Genomic DNA, 11,210 nt, shown 5'->3' on the forward strand with positions numbered 1-11,210 from the left:
AATTTGTCTCTTTTAATCAATGCTTTGGCTTAGTTAAATATTTAATAATTATTGTCTTAAAATGTTTTTGTGGGAATGTAGAGCAACGATAAGTTCTTTCTATGTTGCTGATTTTGAATTTTTTGTCTTGATAACTCCAAAATGCGGTTGCATTTTTACCTATTGTAAAAAACCTGGAGAGCTTGAGTCCAGTCTGTTGAATTCCACTTGATCTTGGCAACTTTTTCCTTTAGGTCTGCATGAATATACTTTCCATGTCTTATTTATTTATCTTTGTGCCTTAAACAGTATCAGTTGTTGTTTACCCTTCAGTTTACTTTATTTGACACTTTGGTAGGCTTTACGTCACCTGACTACAAATTGCATGGAATAATTGGATGTATGATTCAATCTTTGTCAATTCTAAAATTTATCGATATGTCTTTAGCTGGTCTCTCGACATAAATATGAAAATTATCGCCCATTCTATGAAGTTTTAATAATGAAATTGTTATTTTATCTGGTTGCTATTTGGTATCATTGATATCTAGTTAGAACTAATATTATCAGTTGGCAGTTAAACATTCATACTTCTGTTTAAGGACCCTAATTTTGATCACATGGAAATATTATTTCTCGCTTCAATTCATTAGTAGTTATTGTTCAATAATGTTTTTGCCACTTAGAAAACCCTTAGTTTGCAAAATGATTGGGCCAGAACCAAACTTGATAAATTGAATTTCAAAGGAAAAATGTTCATTAAAAATGAAAAAGTCATATTTTGCTTTTTTTCAGTTTTTGTAATTTTCAACCAGGTATGTAATTTTTTCCTTTGCTAAAGGCAGATAGCTCTAACAATGAGAGCACCTAAGGGGGGGGGTGAGAATTTAATATTCAAGACTCTGTCTTTAGCAGATACAGGTAGGTATCATTTCTCATAACTTATCCAGTCTTGGGTAATGATATTTGTAGGAAGTAGTTGAGGAAAATATTTGGATTGTAATCTCTAAATTTGATTTCGCAACCTTATATTGGAGGAAAATAGTGTTATTTGGTTTCAAAGCAGTTTCTTTTGTATCCTTGGAAATTTTGCTCCTTGATATTATGTAATCAGTTTAAGGGAGATATTAGGCTGCTTATACAGGGAAAAAATATGTTAAAGTTATCATTTTGAGCATCCATTTTGAGGAAACATAGAATACTATTATGGCCCGTAGAGCTCTGGCCACTTAGAAAAGGCAAGTTAAGATGCCATTTCAGGGTATCCGCTCCGTTGAGTAATTGGAAAAAAATCTGGAAGTACTCAAAAGGGGGAAAGAATTGGGATAGGGGGCTGATGAAATATTTCGGAGAGGCCAGGAATTTGAGTGTGGTTTGGAAATATGGTATGGAAATCAAGAATTTCGTATGATGTTGCTTTGTATTGAGATCAATTTTTGTTTGCCATAGGACATTACACATGTGGATCCCAGTAAAATCCAAAACTAGTAGCAGGATCAACCGTAGTCATACCATTCACTTGAGAAGCAATGAGTCCTAACACTTGGCAGATCAAGGGGGAAAAGTGTCAATATTTTTGTTGGGGAAATCTGGGAAAATTTAGGAATCGGAATGCAGAAAAAGATTGGCCTCACTATTTTTTCATGTCATTTTTCAAAGTACATTAAACCCTTTCTAGTCCAGTCTCCCATTAATCTAGACAATCTGGCCATGTAGAGTGGGTGGCTTATTAAAGCATTACAAAAAGCAGCACTGCTGTGATTTGCTGAAATGTATGTTTAGATTGAAAGTTTCTATGCATGTGATTGAAAATATTTATAATATTTTGATCAATATTCCAGCTGTACATTTGAAATTATGAATAACCATTGCCAAATAAAATATAATTGTTATGTTCATCTATGTATTGTTATGTATATAATTTCTATTTTTCGTTTAAAACATTGTTAATTCTTTAATTTGCCTTAAGTATTCCATTTTTGTAGTTTTTCACTTTTTGGTTTTTTTGCCTCAGTTGTGCACGAATGAGTTTTGAGTAAGATGTGGACATATTTTACTGAGTTCATATTTGTACTGAGTTTTGCAAGTAATGTGCATATTTTACATTGAGAAATAATTGTTTTGTATGGACATAATTCAGTCACCTTTCCCACAAGTAATTTTAAATTTAAGGTGTTAAAATATATTTCAAAAGTTAAAGGCTTTCTTGTGTACGTGAATTAGATTTGTCCTATAATGTGGATCTAAAATGAGGACTATCAGATAAAGTTTAATCTCTCAACATTTAATTTGATGTATTAAACATATTTATTTTGCTTTTTACTTACTTTTGCTACCTGACCCAATTTGATCTCTGTTGATACATATTCTTTTTCACTCCTACCTAATCAATTTTTTTGTGAAACAGGGGATGCAGGAGGGCAAGGAGCCGTCAATCCCACTGGAGGAGAATCAGCATTGGGCATGGGAGGAGCAGGAATCTGGGAAGGGCAATGCAGGAGTAGAGAACGTTTTTCACGTAAGCTTTCACTAATATTTCGTAATACTTATGATAGGTAAAATTATTGTATTTATTTTATTTTTCAGCCTTCAGTTTTCAGCCACCAGAAATTTAGTTCAAGTTAACTGAATTTTAAAAATAAGTAGAATATTTGCACTCGTGTTTAGAGTATTAATCCTCTACGTCTGTCTTTAAACTATTAAAAAGGGTTTGATTTTGATTATTTCCACTGATTTTGGACCTCTGCGACTGGGCTTGACTCCTGACTACTTTAAATGGGCTAAGTTTAGTACATATTTCAAAATGGTGCATATTTCATATTATTTGTCTTTGCTTTTTTACTTTAATTTCCATTTAAGGTGTCTTTTAAAATTGGATGTGATTTACATCCATATTTGTTTGAATTAAAATTAAGATCCATATATTTAGCTCACTTAACATGAGTCATGCACTGAACTATTAAAAGTTCCTTTGTGCAGTCATTGATGAAAGCATCATAGTCATTGATTTATGATGATTAATTGATTTGTTCTCTTGTTTATCCTTTTGTAAATTTGAACATGTTGAGAGCCAAAAGTTTGGGTGATAGTCCTATAATATTAGAAAGAGCAATAATGAAAGCTAACATAGAATTAGGACACTTAATAATCTCTCAAGGAGTTCCTTTCAATGACTGGAATCTTTTACTGACTTTTTTTACGTAAAAAGCATAACAATCACTTGTTTTGTTTTCTGAGGGAGTAGTGTTTTTCCAGGCATCAGAGGGAAGCTATTACATTGAATCAGTGCAAGAAAATCTCATGAAAGTTTTTGAATTTAGTGCCAAATACACTATTTGTAAAAACAGACTCCTAGGATTGATTTTGGAGTAATCATTAAAAATTTGATTGAGCTGAAAATGAGTAAAAACGCTTACATTTGACCCCACTATGAAATGTGCTGAAGTCAGCATTGAAAATAAACTTTAAAAACTGAGTTAAATGGCCAGAGAAGTATGTATCTTAGTTAATACTTTCATTTTGTACAATGTTGGAGATGATCCTGTCAATCCTGCCTATGATTGAGGAGGAACTAGTAACCCTACTCAGGTTTATGAAAGGGGTAATTTAAAAGTGGTTAGAATATCCATTAAGTCATTTCTCTGAGCAGACAAGGAACCAAACTCATTATTGAATTGTGGTCTGATCTTTCAAAATATCGGACCAAGTAAAAGTCATTGATGCTGGCAATTTTATTTTTGTTCGGTTTCAGCCAGTGTTCAGAAATACACTGAATGCTTACATGAAGGGCATGTGCCCTAAATGATGGCTTATAAGATAAAGTAGCATGATACTATGAGAGATAAGTTTGAAACAGAGATGTAAGATATATTCCTAAAAATGATAAGGAATCAGAATAACACCGGACCATGCTAAGAGGGTGAAGTATTTTGGGTCAAAAGTAGTCTGGTGTGTAATCAGCCTCTGCCACACACCTTGGTGGTGGTTTGCATGGTTCTATGTAATAAATAACAGAATAAATATTAGATGCATCCACATTTTATTAGGGCACACTTTAAAAAAGTGTTTTAACCGTCAGTGTGAAAGTGAGGGTAATTTTTTAAAGCAAATAATTTCACTCATTAAAAAGAGCACACACTGTTTTGTTATGATCAAGTTTGCTTGATATCTTGCTCACTCCTCTTTTGACATTGCAGAAGCGAGCAACATGATAGTCACATCACATAATAGGGATGAGCTTTATAGTAACAATCCCAATTGCAACGTTTTTCAATTGAATAATAAATAGGATATATAATTAATCATAATAATCTAAATATAGTGGAGTCAAAATAACTGGTACTGACCATCAGGGGTAACAATAGCATTCTGTATTGAACATTAACCAATGGAATTCTCATATAAGATGCAGGTGATTTTTTTAACTGCAATTTTAGAAAAAAAAGGTGCTTCTTATATGCTATCAAATGCAGTAGATAAATATCCCTGATTTTTACTGTTGTGTGTGTTACTTCAGGGCTAAATAGTGAACTTTCATGTTACAAATAAGTTCTCTTACTTCACACTTGGTGAATAGTTATGGATAATGGACAGCTTTTCCCATAGTCTTTTCTTGGAAATTAATGTTATTAGTGGTTATGGAGCTAAAGCAGCTAGTACTTACAATCTTATGAATGTTGAATATACATTTTTGTTTCACTAGAGATGCTTCTCTTGATTGAAGCAAATCAGGGAAGTTAAGCCATAATAGCTGCATATTTTTTCCAATTTTGCATTTTTTCCTCCTAGAAATACTGAAAATAATGCTAAATTATGAACTTTGAAAAATGTGATTTAATGTGATTGATGGTCAATTATGGTTTAATTGAAGAATGCTATGCAGTGAATGACATGTTTTACATTTGCCATAATTTGTCATTTGTTCCTTTTTCCTAGTTTTCTTGGTGTTGATTGGTCCTAAATATTTCTTAAACAGTTTCGATTTTTAATGTTTCTTGTTAATGAAATAGCTATGCAGTAACTCTAGAATGAACATTTTATACCTTGCTTTTTTTTGTAAGGATATAATTGTTTCCGAAACTGCCTGTTGATTTTGCAGTATATTCATTCATTTAGCACTTTTATTTTCAGGTCTGAAAAGCGGCTGCAGAGAGATCGGCCGGGGTGAGATTGGGTGCCCAATTTTGTAAGTCTAAAAGACATACCATCGAAATTATGAAATGCTGACTTCTATCCTATGATAGAAAAATAGTATAAAATGATGGCTTATGTGAATATTTTTTTATATTTTACGAGCATAGAAAGTTTCATCCTTCCTAACACCTTCATTTTTTTGGTTGAGTATTTTGCACTTGATGAGATTATCTCAAAGATGGATGAGAGGAGAAAATAGAAGAATGTAAACACAGAGTCAGGCAAAATGAAGTTCAAAGAGTTAAATAATAAATTGATGCCGGCAACAAATAAAGCAAAAGAAGCATGGTGGAAGATGCTGTGCGAGGATATGGAAAGTTTGCAGAGGAAGGGTGAAATTGGTGCGCTGTACAGAAAGATTAAATCACTATAGGGAAGTAAGAAGGGAAGACCTATGCTAACAGTTAGCGATAAGGTGGGTAAGATAACAGTTGACACAGAAATGATCCAAGAGAGATGGAAGAATATATAGAAGAACTGTATAGTCTAGAACTTAGACCAACAAAGTTAGACATAGAAAAGGAACATGACGTAGAGGAAGATAGCTTAGGTCCAGGCATACTCGGCGATGAGATAGAGAGGGCATTAAAGGTGATGAAACTAAATAAGGCTGTTGAGGTGGATAACATTCCTGCGGAACCACTGAAATGTTTAGGAAAATGTGGGAGGAAGAGACTATATGGGTTGATTCGTAGTATCTATGAGGAAGGAATCTGGACAGAAGACTTTGTGAGATCAGTTTTAGTTCCTATTCCAAAAATGGTAAAGGCTACATCATGTGATGACTACAGGACAATAAGTTTGATATCCCACGCAGCTAAAGTTGTTCTCAGGATCATCAGCAAAAGGATAGCGAGTAGGGCAAATGATTATTTACGGAATGATCAATTTGGGTTTAGGAAAGGGAGAGGTACGCATGATGCCCTTGCAGTAATGAGATCACTAATCGAGAGGAATATAGAATATAATCAGGACGTATTTGCCTGTTTCGTAGATTTTGAAAAAGCGTTTGATAGAGTGAATTGGGAAAATCTAACGAGTATATTGCAGAAAATAGGAATAGATTGGAGGGAAAGGAGGCTAATCCGCAACCTGTACATGTCTGACTGCTCAGGTGAGATAGGGGAACGGGGGGAGTCTGGATGAGCAGTGTTATGAAGAGGTGTAAGGCAGGGTTGCCCATTATCGCAGTTGCTGTTCAATGTACACGTGGAGGAAATGATTAAAGAGGCATGGGAAAAACTTGAGATAGGAGTGAAAGTCGGTGGGGAATTCCTAAAATCAGTTAGATTTGCTGATGACCAAGTTTGCTGAAGTACATGGTATGGTGGGCGAAGAGAGGGATTTGTTAGGAGAAATCCTATGGAGGCAGAAAAAATGGATTAAGGGCATATTGAGTGGCAGTGGGATGTTGAAGACTGTAATAGAGAAGAGAATGTTAGGCAAATGAGGAAAGGGACCAGGATAGGGATGTTGGACGGGATAAAGGGAGGAAGGTAATGCTCAGAGATGGTGAGGGACCTGATATAGACTAGGTTGCTGGTATGCGTTTTGTTAGGAGTTACAAAATATTTATTTGGTAGTTGTGTCCATTCAAAAACCTACCTTAACCGGTAGATTACCTTATAATAATAATAAACATGCAATTGAAGTTAATTTTAGAGCCCCTCATCCCTGTAACATTATGGCAAGATTAGGAGAATAGGCTGACTGTGCCAAAATTTCCAAGCCACATCGCTTTGATTCCTAAACCACACCTCCAGGATATTGAGCAGTTGCATTGTTGACAAGAAGACAGATACCTTCGGTGATCATACCTCACATTTATTTCAGAGCATCATACATCATTGTTCATCAGTGTGCAGTAATTGGCACCAGTGATAGCCTGACCTCCAATTATTCAGTTGAAATCAGTCCATGACAGTCCCAAAATTCAGACAGCATGGCCTTCCCTGCAGACATCTTCTTGTGGGGAGTTGAGTTGCAGTGCTTCATTTCCTTGCTTATCTTTTTGCTTAGGATGATACTGATAGATCCAAGAGTCATCCATTGTTACCACGCAACCAAAAAAATCCTCTTTGTCCATCTCCAAAAGATTAAGCATCTCCATGATGGGTCGTTCAGTCTTTGCTTCTGGAAAGGAGTCAGTAGTTGTGGATTCAAATGTTCTTACACTTTTTACATGAGCAGCTCTTTGTGAATAATTTTCCATATGCTGCCATGGCTAAGATGAGTCTCATTCATCATAATTTGGATGGTCACTCTTCAGTCTAATAGAGTCAAGTGTCTTTCTTTTTCCGTTCCACTTTCTTCACTGTGGCAGCATCATCCTTGAGTGATCTTCCACTTCTCGGATCATCTGTGAGGAACATGTGCCCAGTTTGAAAATTTGTTTTCTACCTTACGACTGTGAGGCATTATCATTTCCTTTTAGAGCCATCATCAATTTTTTGGGTACTGTAACCTTTCAAATGAAGGAATTTATTTGTATTGCAAGCCTCAAACCTTTTCTAAACTGCAAGTTACTTCAATCTATGGCTTCCTGGAACAATAAAAGCAAAATTAATAGCTGTAATTTACAACATTATACAAGGATCAGTTAATATTAAGTATAAATTTATCCAATTATCTTGGTTATTTCATAGTAATAATTTCTTAAAAACAATACCCCCACTAATACACTGACTGACGTGCTATGAGATATACCAGGGTAGCCCAAGTAATGCCAGCCAAAATTTTAGCATGTTGCTGTTTTTCATGGCACTAGAAATTATTTTGTTTTCATATATAAAGCTCTTTGCCAATTAGAAGGAATGATATTGTTGATGGCTCCCTCATCCTAGTTAGGCTGACCTTGTTTCTTCCACAGTTTAAGCTACTCAATTAATTGAAATGTGCTCTAATCTACCCTTATCTTTGGGTTCATGTAAGTTTCAACAGTTGAGGACTTTTTGAGTGAAAACATTTTACAGCTTTTCAAGGTTATTTATATAATTAATAAGACAATTTTAAGAATTCATGGACAAGATTCATTTTTGGGATTGCAGTGTAAATAAATTATGTAATATAGTGAAATTGTCAGAAGAGGTGTTTCTGAAATGGTTGGTAACCCAAGTAGTGAAAGCATTATAAGGATCACTTGAGCATCATAATAATTCTTTTGATACATTTTTTTTTTATTTTCATCATAATTTGAATTAAACTTGAAAACATTCTCCTTTAGGAGATGTTTATTCTTCTTAAGTATCAACAATAAACCTGATGGCATTTAAAATATTGCCTTATGCTTTAAAATTGTTTTTATGTTGCTTTTATTTAGTTGAGTTTATGGTTTAAACTTGTGACTGAGCACCTTAAGCCCTAATAATCATTAATTAATGATTAATTATGATTATGATAAATTGATACTGATATACACATGGAATTCAATGACAAGCTTTAGTCCTGGATGATTATTAGGATGTCAATTAAAGAAATATGTTATTGTTTTTCATTTTTTGGAAGGCTGAAATAGTTTTATGCTGGATGTATTGGGAGGGTATTATAATGTTGCATTGTATTTCATGCATGAGAGGTATTAAGAAGGTAAGTTACTTTTACTCCTCACTTATATATGCAGCCGTACCCTATTCATGTAAATTAATGCTTATGTAAACATTCTTTAGTTATTAGTCCTAGATTAATGAAAATAAACCACTAATGAACTTAACATTGGCTGCATTAATTGTTCATATTTACTTTCTTTGTGTAGATCTTTTTATTCCTATTCCATTTGTAGTCAAATGGCTGCATTATTTAAGAATAGAGTGAAATGATTATATCTAGTATGTCCTAAATGGTGAGCTTTACAAAATTTTCACACTAATGGGAATACAGGGATACCTCTTGGTGAAACTTGGCTTAATTCCTTAAATTATGGTTACAATTTTAAATTAAATCCAATCCCCATGAAATGACAGACATTGTCTATGTCTCATTAGTCATGCTCCTCAGATTTTCAGAGTAAAACAATTGTGTTGGTAAATTGGAACGTACATATGATGAACTGTTATAAATAGTAGAAGGTGCACTGCTGTAGCCCAAACTTTTTGCAGGCTATGTACAAGGTTTCACCTGGCATGAATGGCATCACAAGTTTTGTGGATGCCATTGTGATGCCAAATTGAGTGAGCAGAGTGATCTTGTCCTCACGAAGTAGCGCAGTCTGTGTTCAGTTCTAATATCTATTTTTGTAAACCAACATAAGCCCATGATAATAACTGTATCAAATGCTAACAGGTCATGCCGCAGTCTTTAAATAAATATTATTATCAGTTTGTAGCAATTTTCAAGGAATTCGCCAGACATTTTATAATAAGGTCAAATGTAAAATGATCAACTCTTAACAATAATGTGCTTTATTACATCTTTTACAGGAACCAAATCCTTTCATAGTGTGAGGTATGGGCCAATGATTGGCCTTGGAGATAGTGAACTTAAAATGATTTTAGTAGTAATTTATGCTCCTTCACGATTTTCAAAATATTCTATGGCTGCATTTTGTTTTATAATTTAACATGTGTTATTTGAAAGTTTTTGGAAGCATTTTCTGATGAGCATAATATATTTTTGGATGGCTTGTAAATATTTTAGCTGAAATTTAATTTTGTTGTGTTTTTTAAGTATTTTAAGGTATTTAAACACATTAACTGAAATTTAATTTTTCATTTGTTCTAGGTGTTTTAGAAGCTTTTTTTGAAGGATATAGAAGTTATCTGAAGCAAAAAGTTTTATTTTGAGGTCATGAGACCTATTAAGTTTAAGAAAGTTTTTTAAATCTTGTGTATATCAGATGGCTGTGGTACCAACTAATATTTTTTGTTACCGATATATAGCAAACTGGTATTTTTGTCTGTGTTGGAATCTTTTTTTAAGAATTTTTCTTTTTGAAGACTTTTTTTTGTATGTAATTCTAAATGTAATGTGTTACCTGTTATGTATGATTGTTCCAACTGGTTAAATAAATAAAAAACTTGCACTGACATATACTTCTTGTATTAGTGATTTTTGTGCTCCACCAAACCTAATTCCATTTCTTTCATGATAGTCATTTATACTGGATGACAAAAACATACCTTTTACAATTTTATTTTATTCATTTAATTTCAATATGTTATACTATGAGGCATGGAAACATTTTAGCTTCTAATGAGCAGTGAACTAAATATAGCCTTCATAGTTAAGCATGAAATTCTCGTGTTATTATGGCCACCAGCCTATGTGGGCACTTCAATGTCCTTAGGAAAAAATAGAAAAATTATTTTGGGTAGATTCAACGATCTCCTTTAACCTCGATACACTTCCCAGCATTTCTTCGATTTTTTTAAGCCATCTGAAAAGTAGGATTTCACAAGGTCCTCAAAATAGGCATCTTGGCGATGACCTTGATTGACGTGAATCATTTTCGTTGAGCTATTTTTTGAAGTATGGAAATAAAAAATTCACTTCGGGCAAAACATGGGTGCCATGGATGCTGTAATTTTTCTAGCTTCAAATCAATAATTTTTGCCATTGAAACTGCACAGCTGTTCACCTCTGCATTATCTTCAATAGAATGTTTTGCTCTGCTAAATGAGTATAATTTTTTCTTTCTTCACTCAAATAATGATGCATAATATGCTCATTTTATTGTTTGTCCTTTTTGTAAGTAATTGATGTAGAAGATTCTGCATGCATACAAAAAACCAGGGCCATCTTCGCGTGGGCCGATTTCAGAGTCTTCACCTAATGGAAGCCTTCTTCACATTGCCTTTAGAAACTCATTTTCCACTGTTCCTTTGTCTCTGAAGTGTAATAGTGGTTCCATGTTTAGTCCACAGTTATGTATTGATAAACTCATCAGGATTGCAGCAAAAGCACCCAACCAGCCTCTGAATTAAAACACATGATTTTGTTAATTCTCTACCGAGACCAAAATGTGACATCCATCTTGCCAAGATTTTTTCCTAAACTAATTTTTCCTGCTAAAATTGAAACGCTATCTCATGATATGCCTGTGG

The 11,210-nt window shown here is 33.9% G+C and overlaps 1 protein-coding gene across 4 annotated transcripts in view; it reads left to right on the plus strand.

Annotated features, from left to right (window-relative positions):
• Positions 1–10,158, plus strand: part of LOC139686100 (uncharacterized) — a 32,493-nt gene extending 22,335 nt beyond the window's left edge. For all 4 annotated transcript variants that reach the window (XR_011700294.1, XM_071583268.1, XM_071583269.1 and 1 more), the window contains 3 exons: positions 2,387–2,497; positions 5,110–5,164; positions 9,889–10,158. Coding sequence is in view for 3 of the 4 variants with exons in the window: in XM_071583268.1 (XP_071439369.1) it covers positions 2,387–2,497; positions 5,110–5,164; positions 9,889–9,910 (188 nt within the window). In the remaining variant the exon portion in view is untranslated. The remainder of the gene's footprint in view (positions 1–2,386; positions 2,498–5,109; positions 5,165–9,888) is intronic.
• The last annotated feature ends 1,052 nt before the right edge of the window (positions 10,159–11,210 follow it).

Source organism: Hetaerina americana, unplaced genomic scaffold (assembly GCF_022747635.1).
Source record: "Hetaerina americana unplaced genomic scaffold, ioHetAmer1.1.p SCAF_13, whole genome shotgun sequence".
In the NCBI taxonomy this organism is placed as follows: domain Eukaryota; kingdom Metazoa; phylum Arthropoda; class Insecta; order Odonata; family Calopterygidae; genus Hetaerina; species Hetaerina americana.